We start from the raw sequence: 24975 nt of genomic DNA on the forward strand, positions 1-24975 counted from the left end.
ATTTCAGCAAAACAGAAGAAGGGGAGGGGACACAGGATAGGTGGGCACTAGGGACATCATGGGCACCTCAATGTAAAATTGGCTTTTTTGAAAATGTTCCAAAAATAAGATATTTGAAAAAGTACATAGACACTACATGATGTATTAAACACTTGACTTGATATTTGTTGTTTTCATCTTTTAAGTCCCTATAGCCTAGATCATAACCTAGAAAGCACTAGTGTCTAGTTCAAACACACACTGAGTTTACATAGGACAGGAGTGACTTTATGACTGTGGCTACTGTCACAATTAAACTCCCCAATGCTGTATCTAATCACAGGAAAGTAAAAGTATTGAAATTCATTGTGTAATCTTTGAGTCCGTAGATCATAACCTAGAAAGCACTAGTATCTAGCTCAAATACACAGAGTTTCCATGGGAGTGACCTTATGACAGCAGCAAAGAATTAAACACCCCTATATCTAATCACTGGAAAGTATTAAAGTATTGAAATTAATTGTGTTTTCATCTATAGGCCTTAAATTATAAGCTAGGAAGCACTAGTAGTGTATAGTTCAAACACACACACACACACACACACACACACACACGCACGCGCGCGCGCGCACACACACACACACACACACACACACACACACACACACACACACACACACACACACACACACACACACACACACCAATGAGTGTACACAGGGTCTCATGAATTAACAAAAAGGAAAGGGATATATATTTGATAGGGAAAGACACCGGGCAAAGCACCCATCTGCCTGAATGTCCATATTTGGGCAACGGTTTGCGCTCTGCGTTACGCCATGAGAGCCATGCCAAGAGCCATTTCTGTATAAACATGTCGTGTAGCACACGCCTACATCCATAGCTGGAGTTAGTCGCACATGCTAACTGCTGTGATGTTCAGTTGAATCATATCCCGGCACAAACTGAGAACATGTGAACATGGCGTGGTCGGACAGCAGGAAGAAACTCTGTGAGAGCCTCTCTGGAGAGGGAAAGGCCATCGGCGTGATGACGAGCGGAGGGGACGCTCAGGGGATGAACGCTGCGTTGCGCGCCGTGGTTCGAATGGGAATACACCTGGGAGCCAAGGTTTACCTGATCCACGAGGGATATCAGGGCCTGGTGGACGGCGGGGACAACATAAAGGAGGCCACGCGGGAAAGCGTCTCCGGCGTGATACAACTGGGCGGCACGGTCATCGGGAGCTCCCGGTGCCAGGCGTTCCGTACCCGCGAGGGCCGGCGGCAGGCCGCCCGCAACCTGGTGCAGCGCGGCATCACCAACCTGTGCGTGATCGGCGGCGACGGCAGCCTGATCGGAGCCAACGTCTTCAGGGAGGAGTGGAGCGGGCTGCTGGCGGAGCTGCTGGACCAGGGTCTGATCGGCGAGGACGCCGCTCGGGATCGCTCCTCGCTGCGCGTGGTCGGCGTGGTGGGCTCCGTCGACAACGACTTCTGCGGCACCGACATGACGATAGGCGCAGACTCGGCCGTCCACCGCATCATCGAGGCGGTGGACGCCATCATGACCACGGCGCAGAGCCACCAGAGGACGTTCGTCCTGGAGGTCATGGGCAGGCACTGCGGCTACCTCGCCCTGGTGAGCGCCCAGGCGTGCGGGGCCGACTGGGTGCTGATTCCCGAGATGCCCCCCAAGGACGGCTGGGAGGACGCCATGTGCCGGAAGCTGTCCGCCAATCGCTCGGCGGGTACGCGGCTGAACATCATCATAGTGGCCGAGGGAGCCGTCGACAGGCACGGCAAGCCCATCACCTCTAACCTGGTGAAGGATCTCGTCGTCAGGTGCCTGGGCTTCGACACTCGGGTGACGGTGCTCGGCTACGTCCAGAGAGGAGGCACCCCGTCCGCTTTCGACCGCGTCCTGGCCAGTCGCATGGGTGTGGAGGCGGTCCAGGCGCTTCTGGAGACGGAAGACGACACTCCGGCCTGCGTGGTGTGCCTGTCCGGCAATGAGACGGTGCGTCTGCCTCTCATGGAGTGCGTTCGGAAGACTCAGGACCTGCAGAAGGCCATGGGCGAGAGGAGGTTCGATGACGCCCTCAAGCTCCGCGGGAGGAGCTTTGAAAACAAGCTGAAGATGTACAAGCTGCTGTCTCACCGCAAACCCGAGTTGGAGCTGGCGACAGACTTCAGCGTGGCCGTGTTGAACGTGGGCTCGCCCGCCGCCGGCATGAACGCCGCGGTGTGCTCCGCCGTCAGAGTGGGCATCTCCGAGGGCCACAAGATGTTTGCCGTCAGCGACGGCTTCGAGGGGCTCTACAAGGGACGCATCAAGGAGGTCAAATGGGCCGATCTGGGCGGGTGGACGGTGAAAGGCGGGTCCCTCCTGGGAACCAAAAGAACACTTCCCGCGGGACACATCGAGCAGATAGCCGAGCAAATGCGAAAGCACAACATCAACGCGCTGCTGGTCATCGGCGGGTTCGAAGCATACGCGGCGCTGCTGGAACTGTCGGCGGCGCGCGGGCAACACGAGGCGCTCTGCGTGCCCATGGTCGTGGTTCCCGCCACCATGTCCAACAACGTGCCGGGCTCGGACCTCAGCGTTGGCGCCGACACGGCCATGAACGCCGTCACCACCACCTGCGACCGCATCAAGCAGTCGGCCAGCGGCACCAAGCGGCGCGTGTTCGTGGTGGAGACCATGGGCGGCTACTGCGGCTACCTGGCCAGTGTGGGAGGCCTGGCGGCGGGCGCTGCCCACGCCTACATCTACGAGGAGCCTTTCGACATCAGGGAACTGCAGGCCAACGTCGGGCGCCTGACGGAGAAGATGAAGAGCAGCGTTCACGCGGGGGCGCTGGTCCTCCGCAACGAGAACAGCCACGAGAACTACACGACAGACTTCGTCTACCGGCTGTACGCCGAGGAAGGGAAGGAGGCGTTCGACTGCAGGAAGAACGTGCTGGGCCACATGCAGCAAGGGGGCGCGCCCTCGCCGCTCGACCGCAACCTCGGCACCGAGATGTCGGCGAGGGCGATGCAGTGGATCTCCGAGAAGCTGCAGGAGACGTCGGCGCGAGCTGGGCGAGTGCTCGCCACCTCCGAGGACTCCTGCTGCGTGCTGGGGATGCGCGGCACGGACCTGGTCTTCCAGCCCGTGGCGCAGCTCAAGGGGCAAACAGACTTTGTCCACAGGATCCCCAAGGAGCAATGGTGGCTGAAGATGCGTCCGCTGATTAAAATCTTGAACTCATCTTAGCAATGGCCTCCCGGGGGCGAGATGACTTCAAATATATATATATATCACGATTATTTATCCACTTTAAATGCTGGGTTGATCAGAGTCCCTCAGGGCTCCATACTAGTGACTTCTCTGTTTTCACTCTACATGTGATTTCATTTAAGTTTCAGTTTTCATGTAGGTGAAAGGCCGGGGCCTTCCTCCAATCATATTCAAGTGAGGGCGGGCCTTGGTGCGGGTAAGGCCCGCCCCCACTCAACCGTGATTGGAGGAAAACCTGCCTCCTCCACCAAAACTGCTTTTTTCCCCTCAGGGGATAAGGCTGAAGTCCAAAGATGGACCAAACACTCTATAATATCTGTAACTAACAAAACATAGACCCATTTTGTTATTATTTGAATTAAATGAAATCACTCACCCTACCTTTAAATATCTTTGCTGAAAAATAACAGACGTACACGCTCACAGAGCGTCACAGTGCAAACACGCTGTGGGCTTGTGGATAAGCTATTTCCCTGCTAACGTTTTTCTCCCAGAATACAGACGCTGGGTTTGATGTGGTTTCCTCAATTACGATTAATGAATGGCCGTATTTAGAATTTCTACAGTGAAGATAGCCGATCTACACGCTCGCGTGGCGCATATCGGCTATTTTCATTACATTATGTACACCATTGTTGTACGACAACGTATAATACAGGGCTATAAGTGGTCGATCAGACTGATAGATTTAGTCGATTATAAATCCTGAACTGGTACTAGCGCAAGAGGTCTCTGACTCTAGGCAGCTGAAGCACATGGTCTGCAACCAGTAGAGGACTTAAAATAGTAGCAGTAGCAGGGGCGTCAACTGGGTATGGCAGGGGTATGCAGCTGACATACCCTGGGTCCAGGGGGGAAAATAAAAGTTACTTTTTAATATAAATTAATGTCTCTTTGTCTATCTGTGCTGGTTATTATGTCGTTAAATTACAGTAAAATAACTACAAATGCTAAATTTTACAAAATGGTCACTTTAACAAGGTATTATAATTAAATTCTCCACACTTGTATTCTCCCCATCTTGACAAAATGATATGTTCTGCAGGTCAGCTGCACACATTATTGTTAATTGTGGCACGTTTACTAACATGCCAAGTTTAGCTGCACTCGAACAACTGTTCCAAGCTTGCCATATCCAGCCCAAGAAACTGTAGAAACCCGGGTAAAAAAAACGGACAAAACCTGATTCATCGCACACGCACTGTGGGCATCTTTGCCATACCCTAGCTTTTGCTGAACTGACGCCACTGAGCAGTAGCGATATAGTTTTAACCCACTAAGATCTGGAATTATTTTATACTTTAGCCATTGGAAAATAGCAGATATAAGCTCACAGCGTATATCTGCTCACAGTGCGGCACTTGTAGATCTGCTATTTTTGAAAAATCATGAAAGTTTGTGCAAATATTTGAATGTGTATTTCTTTAAAGAGAACATTTGAACTCCAATATTTCCTTCTGGGGTCCCTGATACACAATATTTTGAGACTGGGTTCCGTGGGCAAAATTCTAGGGGTCCTTGGCATGAGAATGTTTGAGAACCACTGATTTAGAAGGATTTAGAAGACATTTATAGAATCGGGTCAAAATATTCAAAGACTTGCACAAACTTTCACAATATAAATAAATATATAGAGGATCTACAAGCTCGCAGCACGGCACTCGGTACATCGCTGTGAGCTTGTATAACTGCTATTTTTTAATCGTTAAAGCGTAAAATAATGGCTAAAGTAATAATGCGTTATTATAGCCTGGTTAATAAACCAGACCGCACAACACCACCCTGGCACCGCCAGGCAAGCGTTATTAACACGTTTATATAGTAGTGATATTGTTTTCAGTAACATGGGTCGCCCCGTCTCTCCAGCTCTTTAGTAAACAGAAAAAAAACACTTTTAGGTCAGGATACCAATGTGATCCAATCAGGAGAGAGAACTCCTCTAGCATATAAAGGATGAACAAGTGAGATTGGAAGTGACGAAACAAAGATATGTTCTGTTTAGGAAAGAGTTGGAGAGAAAGGAGACCCCGGTTTTTGACCAAACACCCTGTAGCAAATAATACTATATATAATATAATATTTACTGGAAATACTAGAAAGATGCAATTCTGGGAAATTGCAAGTGTGGTTGTCATGATGCGAGTCACACTTGCAAATTAATTCAGTCCTTGTCCCACATGGAGGTCCCTGATGGAAAAAAAAAATCACACCCAATGTGAAGTGAGCGGTGGTCGTGCTTGCATAACGTCTTCAGACTAGGATTTGAGTCTAGGATGTGCAGGCTATGCTACACACACACGTTTTGCTATGGCAAAACGCTGAGGAAAAAGGCTACAGACACACGCACAGCCACTCTATGGAGCGGTTTACCACCGCTCAAAAAATGACAAATACATTCATATAAATGAAACTATATCCACCTATTTCCGTGAGAATTAACTGTAGAATTATTTGTGGGACACTTCCGGAGAACAGCAGACATACAAGCTCACGTCGCGTCGCAGATGCAACCGTTGTGAGCTTGTATCACTCTTGGCTGCGGTGCCGGAATTGCCACACTCCTTCTGCGTAATGCACGATGGGACGTTGGAAAGTTGTGGATATCAATTAGCAAAATAGCAAGCAGATGATTCCTGTTAAAGCCGGTCGATTTGACATATTATGGCCCAAGTGCGTGCCACCAAACTGTGGGAGAAGGAGCACAGCAAAAATAAAGTTTATCCGGAAAGAAAGGTGGGAAAAGGTACCATACCACACTAACTAAATCCAGAAGGCCTCTCAGCAAGTCAGCCATGCCCAAATATGGGGTTCCTGATGTCATACTTAGGCTATATGTATGTGTATGACAGCAGGATAAGAAGCACTGCAGCCTCAGAGAGAGTTCAGATGATAATCTACTGGCCTCCTTGCTCCTCCAAGAGACAACTCTGGGACAAGACCCTTCAAGACCAAGCTTCTATAAGCCCTTATTTTTTCTACAGAGCAGGAAAACAACAGTTCTTTCTGTACTTCAATCCACCATTAACTGTTAAAAATGTTTTCCTGGACGTCGCATCAGAAAGGATCACCAAAGGAAGCTGATTGTGGCGCTGTAGCGGTGAGACACGAGCTGTACTACTTTGGAAGGAACACTGATGAGAACAACAAGGATCAGATTGATGTTCACGTTTTCAACACAGTGTCTTTGCTCTGGATAAAGTTGACCCCAGCGACGCCTGGAACAGGAGAAGGTCAGCTTGAGGTTCCCCCCAGAGGCTGTGGCCACACAGCTGTGCTGATTGAAGATACCGTCTACATATGGGGCGGTGCTTACAAAAGGAACTGGGGGTCCTACAACTATCTTTATGCATTCGATGTCAACGCCCACAGATGGTTCAAACCAAAGGTTTCAGGGACTGTTCCAGAGCGGAGGCACTGTCACTCAGCCTGTGTCTTGGAGAAGGCCATGTATATTCATGGAGGATACAACAATATAAGCAGAGTCATTAATGATGACCTCTACGTGTTGGACACCAGCACAATGGTCTGGTCTTTGATTAACACCAGAGGTGCTCCACCTCCCGTTTCCCAATCTCACTCGGCCACCATCATCGGGACAAAGATGTTTGTATTTGGGGGTTATATGGGGGCTACGGGGCAAGACAACCACATCTACTACAACACCATCAGAGTGTTTGACACAGAGACCAACTGCTGGATGAAGATACCTTCCACACAGCTTCTTCCACAAGGACGCTGCAGTCATTCAGCTTTTACCCACACTGGGGAGCTGTACATATTTGCTGGCTATAACTACAACCAACAGTACTTCAATGACGTGTGGAAATTCAGTCCAGAGACCTTCTCCTGGAAGAACGTAAAGCCCAATGGGAAAGGGCCGTCTCCGACGTGTAGGATGTGCTGTTGCATGATGGGAGACCGTGTCGTCCTCTTTGGAGGAATCAACACAGCTGATGACCTGTACATCTTAGACTTGAGTCCTAGTCTTAAGTCATTATGCAAGCTAGCACTTACTCAGTACGGTCTGGAGCAGTCACAACTCCCACACAACATCAGGTGGGAATTGGCGGCCATGAGTAACAAAAGATGATGAATGTTTGTATTACTTGGTTCCACCGATCTAAACGTTCCATCTACAACGACTTGCAATGCAATGAAGATGTGCACAACAAGTCCTCGTCACTGAAGTACCCCTTTTTTTCATAATTTTTATGCCACGATTTTGTAACCCAATTCTTCTCCCAGTGCCAATTCACCGGCTCCCTGACTGGCAAACCAGAAAAAACATTCACTTTTCGCTACCGGGGGTGGAGTTATGCAGTGGGAGAAAGTCGCTTCAGTCTTACACCGCGGTGCCGTGATGCGGAGCACGGCCAGGGCGCAGTACGGCGCTGCGCGGTCAAAGCGATTTCGATAAGGGATGCCCGCATCCCTTTCAGCATAACATTTTTACACACCGTAAATATTAACGATTAGGCTGGCTGATGGTGTCCAAGGAGGAATCAAACAGAGTTCCCTCTTGGCTGTAGATGGAGAAGCAGAATCAATCTCTTAACCCATTGACTGCACTTAATTTTGAAGACCCACAATTTTGAAGACCCACTGAAGCCACAAGTCCATGTTGTGGAAATTCACTATGTTGTCACATCGTTCAAGATGTTTCCTTTCACGTGGAAAATAAAAATGTATACCGCGGCTGTCTGTCGCATAGTTACGGTCCGTGTTTAGGGGGCACGTGGCCTCACAGCTAGATGGTCCTGGGTTCGATTACGGCTGGGGACGCTGTGGGCGTGTTCTCTCCTCCCCGTCATCAGTGCCCATACCCTAAGTGGTATTGGCAAAGGGGCCTTTCTGTGTCGAGTTTGCATGCTCTGGAAAGATGGAAGAAAGTCGGACAAGTAATATATTACTTGGTTGCCCTGTTAGGCAACGCTCACTTCACATGGGTATGCTTTTTCTTTTTTCAGAAAGGTCTGTCTCGTGAGACTACACTTAAGTAAAACAAGAGTCAAAGTGAATTCCAGTCACACCTTTTAATAGTTTTTAAAAATCCAAGAATGGCATCTTCTTCCCCTACATTTACAAAAAAGAAAACTAGATTACAAGTACGTACACACTTTAATGAAGTGTCATGAGGTGGTCGGTTGAGTAGTAAAAAAACAAACATGCAGTCAGAGATGCTTGAAGCCCCGACACACATTATCATCACAGGATTATTCACACTGAGGCCCCTTTCCCACCAAAAGAACAACTTTAACCATTATTTTATGCTTTAACTATTAAACTAGACCAGGTCAACCTGGTTGTGCCAGACCCCCTGTCTGTCATCATCATTTATGACATCATGCCTTTTGTAGGCATGTCATCATCATGTCATCATCATATATACCCTTTATATAGAAAACCCGGACAGACATTTGCTTATGTAGGCCTACCCATTTCATGGGTCTGGCAAAAATAGCAGATATACAAGCTCACAGCGCGGCACCGGGTGCCGCATGTTTCTGACACAGAAACATGCTTTTTGCACAAAAATGTTGTTTGGGCCTTGTGTTAGAAGGCAGTCTCAATGTCTATGGGAACAGGACAATTTGTCATAGTGGCCAACTAAATGGACCTCCAATCACCTTCCTAATGTACTGTAGTCTGCCAGATCTGAGAAATCCTTCTTGTTTTCAGCAGGTAAAAGGCACAAAGGTAAACATAGCAGACCTACAAGCTTGCCACGCTTGTAGATCTGCTGTTTTTTAAATAGTTAAAGCATAAAAGAATGGTTTAAGTAATACTGTATAACAATGCGAACTGGTACCGTTCTAGATCCTTCGAACCTTGGTGCTTTCACAGAACCTTTTTTTTTTTGGGTTCAGAACCAACTTTTAGGGTTCTGAACCAATTCATTTTCAGTGGAAACACTCTGAACTGGTTTAACATGAGTAGGCCGACATAGGGCATACATAGCTGTGGTGACCATTTCGTGGCGGTACGGATAGAAAACACATTCATTTTTTTCCCCATCAAGAGCTCTGGAAATATTTGTATTAAATCATTTTATAAGCCTGGGACCAAGCTGTCCAGGCTCCTGGTGAATGCTGACCGTAAAACATTTGATCCTGGATCAAAAGATATTTGAAAAAGAATAGGGCATTTATTAAATATAGCATATATTATAATTATATATTAAAAAAAAAATGTAGACACAGAAGCAAACATGTTATGGTCATCATGATTTCACCAGGAAGGAGCCTGTGTGGCTTAAAATAACTACAACGGTTGGTTGGATGCCTATTTATTAGTATTTTGATGTCACATGAATCTTGACCAATCCTCAAATCCTTTATTAAATTGTTGCCCAATCAGAAACGGGTCATTCTACATTTCTGTGCAGCTTGAGGAAACCAAATAGAACAGTGCTAGCACCAATTAGGGGCGCCTGCTGGCCTACTGGTCCAGGCAAATACCACATGGGCTTTGTGTAGCTTGCAATGAGTCGCTGGTTCGATTCCCGGGCCCGACCAAGGTTTGCTGCGTGGTGTCACTCCCTGTCTCTCACCCTGTTTCCTGTCAGTCTACTGTCCTGTCAATAAAGGCATAAGAGCCCAAAAACTAATATATAGTATACTAGACTTGCGAGGTCAAAACCTACAAGGAACAGCTGGTGAATTCTGACGTGGCCAAGGTGGACTTAGGCCATGGCTACACGGAGCTGGATATTTCATATATCCCGGTTTTTCAGATATCCACATAGAAAAATATCTAGGTCCACACGACAAAGTTATCCAGGTCTAACAAGCACACACACAGTAAAGTCTTCAGAGATATCCGGGTTCCCGGTCTACACGGATCCAGTGAATCGGATATTTTTGAATCTCTCCACTTATTTATCCGGTTTAAAAAAGATCCAGCTTTGTGGCCGAAATATCCAGCTTTGTGTGGCTGCAAGCCCCAACAGCACAAAAAAATGTCTAGCTTCAGAAATATCCAGCTCTGTGTAGCCATGGCCTTAAGAAACGCAATAAGACAGAGGTGGACTATCAGAATCTGAAGAGACGGATGCAGTCGTTCTGCGACGTCCTGATCCATGACACCAAAGCCACTTTCAGCGTGTTCCCAGGCATTCTGCAGTGTCTGCTTGGCCCCCGCTGAGTTATACTTTGGCTGTTCAAAAATAGCAGATATACAAGCTCATATGAGCTTGCAGATCTGCTATTTTTGGAAAAACCCCATGAAAATGTGTGCAAATCTTTGAATATATATATTCTATTAAAGCAATAATTTTTTTCAAACCTTTGCTCCTGGGGGATCCCTGGAACATAATATTTTGAGATGGGGGTCCGTGGTCAAATACATATCATTCTAGGGGTCCTTAACATTAAAAACGTCGAGCATCACAGATAAGAAAAATAATTTAAAAGACTTTAGAAGACTTTTTGACGTATTTTTCAGATCTAAATGGGTTAAGGCGGCTCAAATAGATGTCAAGCCCTGACTGAACCAGATCTACATGTGAACACGTCTCATTGACCGCTTTGCTCCGCTCCAGCCCTGTTGGGCAACCATACTAATTTCTATAAATATTTTTGTCAATCTCTGTGGGAAAAATGAATGTGTTTTTTCTATCTGTGGCGCCACACAATAGCGGCCACTGCTATGGGCCTAATGGCCTCCTTGCAGTGATTCCCAACACCGCCGGGATAACACAAGAGGGCCCAGATAACACATGGGCAAACACTAAGATTTGTTACACAATACTATGTCGGTTCCACAGCTCCAAGCCTGGAACACAATCAACTGATCGGTCATAGGCCTAGAATTATTGAATGCTTTAACCAGTGAAAGATAGCAGATATACAAGCTCACAGCGCGGCACCGAGTGCCGCGCTGCGAGCTTGTAGATCTGCTATTTTTGAAAAAGTCGTGAAAATGTGTGCAAATCTTTGACTATATGTATTTTCAAAGCGAACGTTTGTAACTCAAATTTTGCTTCTGGGTGGTCCCTGGAACTAAATATTTTGAGATGGGGGTCTGTGGCCAAATACATTTTGGAGGTCCTTCACATGAAAAAAGGTTTGAGAACCACTGACATAGTGGTCTCTCAAGAACAGACTAACTGAGCTCCAGTTAAGTGAAAAGGACCTTTTCTTTGACGATGGCTGGCCAGATTGCTGACATAGAAACATAGGTTTTTCAAAAAAAACGTAGAAGGATTCAAAAGACACGGGTCAAAATTCTAATTTTCACGATTTTTCAAAAATAGCAGATCTACAAGCTCGCAGCGCGGCACTCGGTGCCGCGAGCTTGTATATCTGCTATTTTTCAATAGTTAAAGCATAAAATAATGATACACAATAATGTGTACCCGTTCTAAAATGGTTAAAATAAACATGCTCTGACAAAGGCTGCAGTGTTAAGTGGTCAGCTAGGTCGACCGCAAAAACACTGAGATCCAGTGGGCCCAGAATATCCGGAAATGATTGAGAACCACTGCTATAGATTGCATGCACACACACAACAATGGACATAATGTGCAACAGAAACGTACGTGTGTGTGTGTGTGTGTGTGTGTGTGTGTGTGTGTGTGTGTGTGTGTGTGTGTGTGTGTTTTTAGCACAGTCTTGGCGGAACTTGCCACACACCACAACACACGTTTTCTGCTGCTTGTAACCCTTTTATGAGTTGGGTGACAAATAAGCCCTCTTGAATCTTTGAAATGTTTTACGAACATACATACTGTACAGTACCGTGTGCAATAGAACATGTTATAAACCTGCTATACAACCCAGAAGCAGTAAACGCGGCGCTTCCGCTGACTTATACACCACTCACACTGCGCATGATAACTATTACCCATAACTACTCCAATTAAGACCTGGAAAGCCGTCACTAAACGTTTCAATCGGGGAAAGCATCTGTGTCATCTTAGTTTTTGCTATAGATATAGCTACTTTATATTTTAAACATTTCTTGAATAAAAAAAATCTATGTTTTTCAGAAAACCTAGGTTAGGGATTTAGAAGGTTGTTTTTAGACGCGGCCTCAGGTCTAAATGGGTTATGTCAGCGTCCACACTCAAGAACGATTAAAGGAGTAGTTCACCCCCAAAATGACTTTTTTTCTATTGATTAGTCATGCCATGGAGACTAGAGTTCAATAATATTTTTTGTTTTTTGTCACATTCCTAAGACAAAAATGTGATAACAATACATTTTCCCCCATTCGTTCCGGATGGTGACCCGTTTCGAAACGGGTCACCATCCAGAATCAATGGGGGTACATTTACTCGAATCAAATTTTTGTCTTAGGAATGCGACAAAAACCAAAAAATATTATTGAACTCTAGTCTCCATGGCGTGACTAATCAATAGAAAAAAAGTCATTTTGGGGGTGAACTACTCCTTTAAGTTATGATATGTTGTTATGGCTCTAATCTTTTCGTTTCAGTCCGATATGTTGTTGATGATGCTTTGGTTTCATGTGTGGTCCCTGGTTGTATAAATATCCTGTCTGATGCCTGTGTGTTCTGTATGTTGTTTTACTATGGTTTGTCATGTCGTGCTGTTGATTTCGTAACATTTAAGCCCTTTGCACACAGAACAGTTGCGTTTTTTTCGTTTGCTGCATGAATAAAACGCATTGGATTTGGTGTGCAAGGCTGTGCGGAATCGGCGCAGCGGATCCAAAAAGGAGTCATAAAAGGAGTGATGAGTTTTTTACCGCATGCGACAAGACGCACGAATCGAACTGGGTTCGATCGAGAAAAAAACGCACGGCGGCAGCCACTCGTCGCACGGCTAATTCGGAGCCGGTGTGCATGAGGTCATAGAGAATCATTGTTTTCTTTTAAAAAAATCATATTGTCCGTTTTATCCGTGCGGTTAAACGCGTCTGTGTGCAAAGGGCTTTAGTGTTATTGTGCTCAGTGTGAACGGCCCTTCAAGGCTGGATTTATGTACAGTAGTTGGTTGTGCGTCGGAGTCGCAAAAAAGAAAATACAGACGGTGGTCGTGCTCTGAAAATAGCCAATTTCCTGCACACAACCGTACAAAGACAGGACAACGCTGGAGATGAGCAGGTGCACGACCTCCATGACAGGGATATCGCGCACGTGCGCGTGTGTGTGTGTGGGGATGGGACGATATGAAGATCCCATGTCACGATTATTGTGACCAAAGAAATTGCTATTTACGATATTATAATCAAAATATCAACATTTGACAAAAGATTTCAGATCTACAAGCTCACGGCAATTTGGAAGAGAGTGGAGAACGTATTTAAGTACCTGTACGTTATTTCCAAGTCAGTTTTTATCAATTTTATAGAAGGTTTAAAGGTGATACACCATGCATTTAAAAAGTATTTATGTCATATTGTTTATGTCCCAAAAACGTTTTTCAAAAGGTTTGAGGCTAAATTACCACTCCTGAATAGAGAGCCTCTCTCATTTTTGAATGGCTCTCAGAGCATTTTCAGCTGCAGTACCACAGTTTTTTTTTAAATAGCCTGTGGGATGCTTTTAACCTTCGCCTTCCCAAAACCAGAGAAAGACACAACGGTCAGAAATGGGACTTTGTGAGGATAGAAGGTGCTAGTGGGACCCCAAAAAAAGGTTTTAAAATAGGAAAAGTGAAATTTTATGGTGTATCACCTTTAAGTGGTGCCGGATATGCAGCTCGGCAAATAAAAGGTGAATTGATCCCAGTGCATGTCAGAGGTATAATTTCACGATAAATGTAAATCTCCACGATACGATCATCGTGAGTGTTTTTTTTTTAAACACGATAAACTATAATAACGATTATCGTCCCATCCGTGTGCGTGTGAGTGCGTGTGTGTGTGTGTCTCCCCGCTGGGACACTCAGGCGGGAGTGATCTCCGAGGCGCGTCAGAAGGAGCGGCGCCCCGACATGTGGGGGTGGTCCTTGGTCAGGGCGTTGGCTGAGCGGGGGCCGCCGGTACCATAGTGTCCACAGTCTACGAGAGCCTTCCTCATGATGAGAGGACTGGCACCATGCTGCACACATCACCCTGGTCCACTAGGGGGCATCCTCAACACCACAGAGGAGACGGCTGGAGTCTGCCTCCTGCTTTGAGGGAGGGAGGGAGGGAGGGAGGGGGAGAGACACAATTTACAGTTTAGGCATTTAGCAGATGCTTTTAATCCAAAGCGACTTACAATAAGCAGGTAATACATCAATACAATAAGCAAGATAATATGTCAGTACATCAACAACAATACAACATATGCATAGGAATATTATCAATCTAGAAAAACAATAACATAAGTAGACCACGCACCTAATCAGTAAAAATACTTTTCTAAAACCTAAAAAAAATGCTATCTAGCTTCATGTGTGGTCATTGAGGGAAGGGGGAGTGTTCCTGTAGTGCTATGGGTTTAGGTGGAGTCTGAAGATGTGAGTCTTCAGTCCACGGCGGAAGCCAGGGAGTGAGTCTGTAGTTCTAAGTGCGACAGGGAGTTTAACAACCATTCAGCACTCCCATGTTCAATGCCCAAAGACAGACAGTGTAGCAAAAATAAAGCAGAAAACGGTGATAGAATGAGATCTGATAGATTGTAGATCTGTTTTTGTCACATACATTTAAGTTGCAATCACGCCCGTTCGGTGAAAAACTAGAACTAGAAATTGTTTCTTATTAACTAAATCAATAGCCAAAAAACAGTGCATAGGCAAATATTTTTCCAGGACCTTCCAGGTCTGTTGATCAATTCCAAACCTTTTCCAGTACTGTAAAAGATCCTTGGTACAGTATAATGCATACCAAACTGGGGGTCCTTGAAATAAGAAAGTTTGAGAACCATTGCTGTAAAATAGTCAAGTGGTGCAGTATAGTCACAGTCCTCTAGGGGGCAGCCTGGTACAGATTAGAAGCAGCTGGCTGCTACAACAGCAGCATTCATTCATTCAACATATCATGGTGGGTGAGACTCTGAATGAGTACACGCACGCAGCCACGCAGCCACGCACGCACGCAAACAGTGGTGACCCTGCTTACTGCTCAGTGAAAGTACTTGGATGTATTGAATAACAATAGCACAATATAAAAATAGTCAAAGGCCTCTAATCGAAAATGACATCAATATATACAGAACCAAACCAAAGTACTGAACATTCAGTGTCAAACGTAAAAAAAAAAGAGAAAAAAACGAACACAGAACTACGCGCGTTGGATCAGCTTTAACCGAGTAGCCTAAATATAAAATAGGGCTTAAGTGGTATAATGTATGTTTTGTATTACTAAACTACAAAGTAAAGTTATCACATTCTGCCCGTTACTACAAAGTAACTAGGTTTTCAATTAAAAAGGTAATGGGAGTCAAAAGTAAAAAAAAATAAAATAAATTACTTAGTCACTAGTAAAGGAGTAGTTCACCCAAAAATGGACTTGTTCTACCAATTACACACCCTAACGAAGCCTTGAATCCATGGAGCCAATCATTTGAAGACCAGCTGAAACTCAATTGACCTGCATTTGAGGTCAATTGAGGCCCAACATCAGGGGCCTTCCAGGGTCCAATGTGAACTTGCCTTCATCCACTGACATTTAAGCACCGTCACTGTCCGTCAGGATAAACAAGGACATGACATACAGGTATGCCATGTCCTTGTTTATCCTGACCAGTATGTTAGGAGTTCCCTGTGTGCTTGGACAAGCACTTACCACTCCCCTGGACAAGCATGTTAAGATTTCCCTCGCCTTTATTCGTTTCACTGCTGCTACTTTGAGGCCCAATATCAGGTGTCCCTGGCCAACAGGTTGAGAACCACTGCTTTAAGTAAAAGTACCTAAAAATATTAGTACAGTACGAGATGGTGTACTGCTTACCACCAGTGGTAATACTTAGCTGCTTACCAGGGACGTGCAGAGAATGTTAGAGAGGCAGGGGCTGACATTTATCAAAGGTCCTTTTGGTGAAGAACTGAGCTTGGAGGTCGGCTATTTTCAATGCTTGATAACACACTGAACTAAGCATAATCAAGTCAATGCTGGAGATGTGGCGTAACGGCATGGATTTCTACACAGAGAGAATGCAGCATAAGATGCTGCATTCAAGTTCAGGAGAGTTTCGACCAGGCAATTCTCTTGAATGCTGTCTTCAGGTATGACATGGAAAGAGGGCATTTGCATTTCTTTCACCATAGTAAAAACTACATGTGTGGTTTGGAGAGGACACTTTTTTACAGATGGATAAAAGGGCAGGGGCTCAAGCCCCCCTTTGGTGTATATGTGTGCACGTGCCTGCTGCTTACCACCAGTGGTAAATGTATACTTAACTGCTTACCACCAGCGGTGGACAGACAGACAGACAGACAGACAGACAGACAGACAGACAGACAGACAGACAGACAGACAGACAGGCCTTTGTGTGGATGTAGTGATGGTGAGAATGTCTTGGAGGAGCTCCAGCCTGGTGTCAGTGCTTTCTAACAATAGCCGTCTGGCAACACAGACGTTTCCTTCTCAGAAAGCCTCCAAACACTGTTGTTATTGGAGCGCCGCCGCGTTTCTGTCCTCCTCCTCCGTCAGACAAGAGGATGAGAGGAGCAGTGCATATAGATTAGAATGTTATCATTATCTGACCGAGGACAAATACTATAATAATGAAGAGGGCCAGTGTATAGATTTCAATACCTTTTTGGGGGGATATTGTCCAGCTCTTAACACATCGGGTGCCCAGGATTATTTAAGATTTACAAGCTCACAATGCCGCGCAGTGCAAGGTGTTGTGAGCTTGTAGATCTGCTATTTACCCCATGTAGTAAGTCACAGGACCCCCTGTTGAAGACCCCTGCCTCACTGCATACATCGGTCGGGTTCTAGTTCTTTCTGTTCAGCTCTGTGAATGTGGTAAATGGTGAATGGTGCATTTATATAGCGCCTTTAGCCAAGGCGCTTCACATATGTTGCGCATTAAATTCACACATTCACACACACACACACACATTCATACAACGATGGTGGAGGAAACCATGTGTAGCACCCAGCCATGAACCAGCGACAACAGCCCTGCTAATCGGGCTCAGCCCTATTAGCACGACTGGTTGTGCGTTGGACTGGCGAGTGGGAGTCCCGGGTTCAATCCCCGCTTCCGCGTATCACTACACATGCAAGGCACCAACCTGCTCATTGGGAGCAACTAGGGGTTCAGAGTCTTGCTCAAGGACTCTTCCACAATAACTCTGGGGAAGCCTGGGATCAAACTGGTTGCCAATCGCCCACTCTACCCCTGAGCCACTGCCGCCCCCCATGTGCCCATGTTGTGTGGAACAAACAAACAGGCTGTTCTCTCTGCCAGTGATCTTGTGGTTTGTCTCCACCGTCTCGGCCTGTGGTGCTGCTTGCATCGGTACTTTGTGATTGGATGTGACAGCGTAACGAAAAACACAAAACCACCGCGGCGGCGGCGGCGCAAAAACCTGCTGACGAGGCTTGCATGCATCCTCCTTCAGGGTAACAACAACTGCAAGAGAATGTGAAGCTAGAAACTAGAAAGAATAGTGACCACTTTGGGGGTTTGGGACCCTTCCTACTGTACTGTATGTGAAAGCCCCCACGTAGCACCAGGTACTGTATGGCCTCCTCCCAGATGTCCCTCCCCAACATCTTTTATTGTGATCTACACCAGGGGTTCTCATCCTTTTCAGGCCGCGACACCCAAAATAATAATATTTTAACTGGGGACCCTCCCACCCTGACGAGCACTAAGAGTTGAGGCATAACATTTTGTATAACACAGTTCTATTGTGAAAATAGCAGATCTACATGCATGTAGGCGTTGCGAGGCATTGTGAGCATTTAATTGGCTATTTTCAAAATTTCTTCCTCTAATATTTGACAATTTGGTGTGATAATGAAGTATAAAAAATTCCTTAAATTGTAACTTTAAAAATGTGCAGATACTCTTTATACACTTAAACTTTATGTTGCTTTCTTTACTGTTGAGTGAGAAAACAATGTTGCACATGAAAGTTAATCTCATGGGGACTGCCCAAAATAATTTGGGGAACCCCCTGGGGGTCCTGACCCACAGGTTGAGAACCACTGATCTATAGAACCAAATGGACCTGTAGGTGTCCATTTGGTTCCATTAGTACACTCAAGAGTTACAGACCTGTAAGGGTCCATTTAAACCCGCCAACATGGAACCCAGAATGTCCCCTGAACCACGACTGCAAAAGCAGAAGTCAATAGAGAATGTGCAGATTAGGATTATGAGCATTTACTGGATTCCAGGCAAGCCATGTATACAATTCTAGCATTGCGTCAACGATGCGCCACACAAGCGGTAATGTTTGTGGGCCGACGGAGAACGGAGATGACGCAACTCCTCCTATGTCAATGGCCCTGGGCGACTTAGGGGCCAAAATATGGGGCAATTGTTTTTTACAGGAAAAGTATATCAAGTAATTTCCTCTGAATTCTCGCCTGTTATGAAATACCCACTATCGGGAAGCCTAGAGTTCATGTGGTTAAACACAGCAAGACTTGTCTAAGTGGGCTAACTGCATGTTAGATGGCATTGTATGCTAGACAAGGTGACACATTCTACAATGACTTGGTTGTGTTTTTTTGGCATGAATAAAACCGGCAGATACCACCCGAGCCTTACATCACGGTATCAATCGACACCAAACAGCAACCGTACAATGGCGTTACGGTCCGAATATATTCAAAGCGGAGATCAGGTTACTCTCAGATCAGATCAGTCACATCTGCCTGCTGGCTCTGCCTGTGCACAGGACCAGAAAGATCCTCGTGGGTGCCAAGGACCCAGGGTCCCATGGGCGTCACAAGGGGAGGGGAGTGGGACTGAGTTACTACGGCCCAAGGTGAAGGGGCTATTTAGCTATTGAAAAATAGCAGATATACAAACTCACAGCGCTGTGAGCTTGTAGATCTGCTATTTTTGAAAAGTCGTTGAAAATGTGTGCAAATCTTTGAATATACCGGTATATTTTTTTTTAAGCGAACATTTGTAACTCAAATTTTGCTTCTGGGGGTGGTTCCTGGAACTAAATATTTTGAGATGGGGGTCCGTGGCCAAATACATATCATTTTGAGGGTCCTTCACGTGAAAAGGTTTGAGCACCAAACCTTAGAAGGATTTTCAAAAAACCTTAGAAGGATTTGAAATATTCAAAGGCTTGCACACATTTTCACGATTTTTCAAAAATAGCAGAAAGCACAAAATGTGAGTGAATCCTTGTACCCAAGGCCCAGAATTTGGTGAGACGCCCCTGCAGGGTCCAATTCACCTCCCTGTCTCGTCTTGCATGTCTTCCCTCTCGGGGGGGGGGGGGACATGAGTTCAACGCTAGACTCCGAGACAAGTTTGAGTAAACATTAATTTATTGGAAACATATGGACTAAAGCTGGTTGCACACTGCTGCGTTTTTCGGGCCGAATATCGGAGTGAATTTCGGAGTGCGCAAATAAAAAATCAACCTCACGTTATGTCAGTCACGTTTGCACACTGCCGCCCGTTTCGCGCACCACTCAGTCCCTTGCTCTCTCTATCTCCCTCTCTCTCCTTGTCCTGAAAAACCCATTTCGCAACGAAAAACGCAGCAGTGTGCATACTGTGCAAAGACACATGGCGAGGAGTTTGCGGGTCAGTTTCGACAATGCGGTGAGCACCTTATATATTGCATTTGTACATGTTTGGAGCAGAACATGGACGGAAGGACTCTTTTTTAACCGTTTTTTTTACTTTAAAAATAAATAATTTCCCATGAAAAAACGTTTTTTTTTCTTCGAAAAACGGAGGGGAGCCCACGTGGAGGGGCGGCCAGCTCTTTGATCTTGATCCCCTTCCCAAAAATCTGTACGACAGGCCTGGCAGCAGGCACAGCACTCCTGCAGAGGCACAGTGCAAACAAATAAAATTCAGAGTGAAGGGTCAAGGAACTAGTGCAACCTTTCCTCCCCCCACCGTCTGTTTGTGCAGTCATTCCGGTAACAATTACAACGCACTTCCTTAACATTTCCCAACATCACACCAAAAATAGATGAGACTGCACTGCAGCAGCACGTGCGTATAAAGGAGTGTTGAAAGGTTGTCGCTTCGGCTCATTGTTCCTCTCTGGCAGAGGATCACTCAACGTAGTGCCTTTTGTCTTTGCGACACCCTGGGTAGTCTCAGGTGGCAATCAGCCACCGCAGAATTACCGTCACTATCTCTCTCTCTCTCTCCCCCCGCGCAGCGGAGGAGAATTACCGTCACTATCTCTCTCTCTCTCTCTCTCCCCCCGCGCAGCGGAGCGCTTCCTGCTCTGCCGGCCCGTATCTGAACCGTACCAACACTTCCTGCTAAGAGACAAACAGACCTTGGTTTGGCCTCGTATCTGGACCGCATCGTCACACCTCACCGATGGAGGAGAAGTAGTCTGACGCCGGTTTACTTAACCCTGCAAGACCCAAATTCATTTCTACTTGCCACATAAAAAAATTAAAAAAATAAAATCAGATGGTGTTGTCCTAATCACAATAAAATGTAATGTTTTTGTAAGGTTTTATAGCCATAAATCTTGCATTTTGGGGATATTTTTCACAATAATAACATAATGTATATGTTCTAGACCAGGGGTCTTCAACAGGGGGTCCGCGACCCCTAGGGGGTCTGCGGAGGTACTGCAGGGGGTCCGCGAAATTATTGCTTAAAGAAAAAAAAGATTTCTAAAAATGTTTCTTTATTCTTTTTTCATTTTTCACATTTATGTTAAAAAATAAATCATGATTCTATCCATTTTGAATAGCTTGAATACATGATTACTATGCAATTGACAGATTGTTGATATTATTGACATTGGTTCTCAGTTAATAAGTAGTATGTTTAGAAATGGTAGTGGTACGGCCCACCCTGCTCGCTGTAACTTGAACATGTTTAAAATAAAAATATGTCGTAGCCCCGACCCCCCCACCCTACGAGGTGGTAGGGGGTCCCTGCTCCATCTCCCCATCAGTTTGGGGGTCCCCGGCCTGAAAACGTTGAAGACCCCTGTTCTAGACATTCTAATGATCACCAAGCCTCTGTGTGGGGTATTCATATGCAAATATTGTGGGCAATGGCATTGTAATACTAAACAATAGGATCCAATGGTGATTTTAATGTGAAAAAAGAACAGGATAACTAATTATTTAAACTCTTTTTATTATAAAATAAAAATGTTGCCAAAAAGCTACGATGGGCCTTGCAGGGTTAAGGCTGTGTTTTCTCAACCTCTGAGGTTGGGACCTCCAGGGGTGGGCCCCAAATTATTTTGGGGGGTCCCCAGATGATTAACTTTATGTGCAACATTGTTTTCTCTCTCAACAGTGAACAAACCAACATAAAGTTTAAGTGTATAGAGGGTTTCTGACATTTCCTAAGTGACAATTTAAGGACTTTTTAATACATCTAAAATAACAAATTATACATAGATCAAATTGTCAAATACTAGAGGCTGAAATTGTGAAAATAGCCGATCTACATGTTCACAGTGCCTCGCAACGTGAGGTGATGTGAGCATGTAGATCTGCTACGTCTCTGCTATGGATTTTATCCTTTTAGTTGACCTTGTACCAGTGAACTGCACTGTCCTGTTCCTTTTCCAATGCAAACTTCTAATAAAGAAAGTATTCAATCAATCAATCAATCAACCAATCAAACCAAAGGTAAATGTACCCCACTATGCAGAAAGTACCATTTCACAGAATGTCCCATCTCAAGTTTTTAAATGTATGACTTGTATAAAAATTAGGGCTGGGACTCGATTAAAATAATTAATCTAATTATTTAGAGTAGTCGTAATTAATTAATCGAAATTAATTGCATGTTTAATCGCATATAAATATTTGACATGGGAAGCAATTCTATTCCAATTAAAACGCATTTTGGAGAAGCACCCACTGGCCTACTGGTCCAGATGAATACCACTTAGGCATTGCCACATAGGCATTGATGCCTGGCGGCGTCGCCGGTTTGATTCCCGATCCGGACGACCTTTGCCGCGTGTCACTCCCCATCTCTCCCCCCATTTTCCTGTCAGTCTACTGTCCTATAAATAAAGGCATAAAATCCCTAAAAACGAATCTTTAAAACGCATTTTGGTGTACGAGTGAGTTTTTCCTAATCTAAATTTAGTTGACTGCTGGTTGGTGCACCGGTATGATCGGTACGCCTGAAACTTGTCCAGTGAGAACGTTCTATGGTGTAAACACTAAGCATGATTAAACGTGTTAAATCTTTTAATCACGTCAATTTTCTGTAATGAATTAATCGAAATGAATCCATTAAAGTCCCAGCCCTAAATCAAATCGTTTGATAATAGCAGACCAACACGTCTCATCGTCAGTTAGAAAACAAACAGGTCTGGGCGCAAAACATTGTTTGCTTTCGGCAAATGATCAAATCAGTCGCCATGAAGCCAATCAATCGAAGCAGAACACAGCTGTCAATGGAGTCATGGTAGGTAGTTGTGAACTATGGCAGTCACTCAAACCTCAATTCAACCGTCAAGGATTACCAGAACAAGTCTTAATTATGCCAAGGACTTCCTCTAAACTCTTAAGTGTGACCTTTCTGACCGTGTCATGCCTGCCGCTCCCTGGCAGTGCTGGAAGGCAGACCAAGTAGGCTACACTGACTCAAGTACTTTATTTAACCCATTTAGGCCTAGGGTTATTGACTGCTTTAACTACTGAAAAATAGCAGATATATAAGCTCACAGCGCGGCACTGAGTGCCGCGCTGCAAGCTTGTAGATCTGCTATTTTTGAAAAATCGTGATTTTTTTTTGCAAGTCTTTGAATATATCTACTTAAAAGCTAACATTTGTAACTTCAATATTTGCTTCTGGGTGGTCCCTGGAACAACATATTTTGAGATGGAGTTCCGTGGCCAAATACATGTCATTTTGGGGGTCCTTGACATGAAAAGGTTTGAGAACAGCATGATTTAGAAGAAGGATTTGGAAGTCGGACAAGACTTGCACTCATTTTCACGATTTTTCAAAAATAGCAGATCTACAAGCTCGCAGCGCGGCACTCGGTGCCGCGCTGTGAGCTTGTATATCTGCTCTTTTTCAATAGTTAAAGCATAAAATAATGGTTAAAGTTTGAGGTACTTTTACCTCATCAGTATTTCCCCGATGTGTCATGCTTTTACATATCTCCATATACACTACAGTACATGGATCTCCATAATATATGGGCACCAGGGGTCTCCATATATGGGTAACTGGTCCGGTACGTACAGTATACATCAGTGTTTCTCAACCTTTTTTCTGCATGGGCACACTTTTCATGTCCCAAGAATCCATGATGGGCACACCAACATAATACGGGGGCGTAAATATCGTCACTGTCGGGAAGAAACCTCGTATCTCTAAAGATTCAAATTTGTACGTTTCTTCGCAAAGTAAAGCCCTGCTTCATCATACAAGGCTGTCGCACAAGAGTAGTGAAAACAGCAGATCTACAAGCACACAACGTGTGTGCTTGTAGATCGGCTGTTTTCACTAGTTTAAATCATTTTTAAAATGATAAATTCAATACTGGCTTTCAAGCAGTTTCAAGGGGCACACTTGACCCTTCTCAGGGGCACACCAAAGGTCCCCAGGCACAGTGGTTGAGAAACACTGGTATACATCACTGGCCAGATGGCCAAGACATGGCGCGACCTGGCCCTTTAGAGCGAGGTCGCTTGTCGCCCTTAGGCGTCTTGCTAGTAATGAAGACACTCTGTGGCACGGCATTTCACAGCAGCAGGTTGCCACTGCCATGACAACGGAGTCCCGACCCACAGGTTGAGAAACAGTGATTATAATAGCAGAGTGACTCAGTCCATGATGGAAGTGAATCAGCGAAGAACAGCGTTGTGTTTATGGGAAGTGCAGGAACAGAGCATTGCTGGACATTTACTCCAGTACTGTAATTAAGTACAACTTTGAGGTACATTTAAATTCACTTGAATGTTTCCATTTTCAATACTTCCAATTCCACAGGTAAGGATTGTACTTTGGACTCCAATACATTATTATTAAACTTCAATTGCTTCAATTATTACTAAACATGTACTGCTCAAAAATAACTAAGGGAACACTTTGATCCCTTATTTATTTATTGCCGTTTTCCTGACCAGTGAAACATTGAAACATTAGGTCAAAAGGTTGAAAAACAACCGTGAAACGAAACGTTCTGCATAATGAGTGCTTCAAGTCAAGGGTTTCCAAACTTTTCAGTCCGCGACCCCCACAATAATCATCATATTTGAGCTGGGGAACCCCCACCCTGACAAGCACTTGGAATTGTAGGCATAACATTTAGTTTGACTTGTCGGTTCCACAGATATTGAGAAAATAGCCAAACTACAATCTTGTAGATTGGCAGAAGGTGAGCCTCTTTCTTAAGCAATATTTGTCAATTTGACCAATTTTGGTATTAAAAGTCATTAAATTATAACTTTATACACATGCAGATATACCCTGTATAAGTATATTTTGATGATTTTACTCAAGCGCAATTTAGAATATAGGCCTTTTTAACTTGCAATAGATTTATTATGGACATTGTGGCAGATCTACTTTTACTTTAAAAAAACTAATCCGAGTACTTGTTATGGCACTGGAACCGGGACGCACCACAATGACTGTAGACATTTCTACGAAACCACAGGCTGCTTGACACGAGCTCTAGCCTTTCTGTTTGTGTT

General features: G+C 44.9%; 2 protein-coding genes across 3 annotated transcripts in view; one reads left to right on the forward strand and one right to left on the reverse strand.

Moving 5' to 3' along the window:
• Positions 1–960: 960 nt before the first annotated feature.
• LOC308302884 (ATP-dependent 6-phosphofructokinase, platelet type-like) lies at positions 961–3243 on the forward strand (the record flags this gene model as incomplete). Its single annotated transcript, XM_080747202.1, has 1 exon — positions 961–3243. One exon carries the CDS (start codon positions 961–963, stop codon positions 3241–3243), a length of 2283 nt encoding a protein of 760 aa, XP_080603328.1.
• Positions 3244–13941: 10698 nt separating this feature from the next.
• pgs1 (phosphatidylglycerophosphate synthase 1) overlaps positions 13942–24975 on the reverse strand; it is a gene marked incomplete at its 5' end in the record, with an annotated part of 60843 nt that continues 49809 nt past the window's right edge. Inside the window, one exon of one of the 2 annotated variants that reach the window (XM_080748149.1) lies at positions 13942–14345. In XM_080748149.1, coding sequence (XP_080604275.1) covers positions 14311–14345 — 35 coding nt within the window. In that variant the 3' untranslated portion in view covers positions 13942–14310. Of the gene's footprint in view, positions 14349–24975 lie in introns of both variants that reach the window. The other variant, XM_080748148.1, reaches the window with a different exon arrangement.

This window comes from Nannobrachium achirus, assembly GCF_963921795.1.
Source record: "Nannobrachium achirus genome assembly, chromosome: 18".
Classification (NCBI taxonomy): Eukaryota; Metazoa; Chordata; class Actinopteri; order Myctophiformes; family Myctophidae; genus Nannobrachium; species Nannobrachium achirus.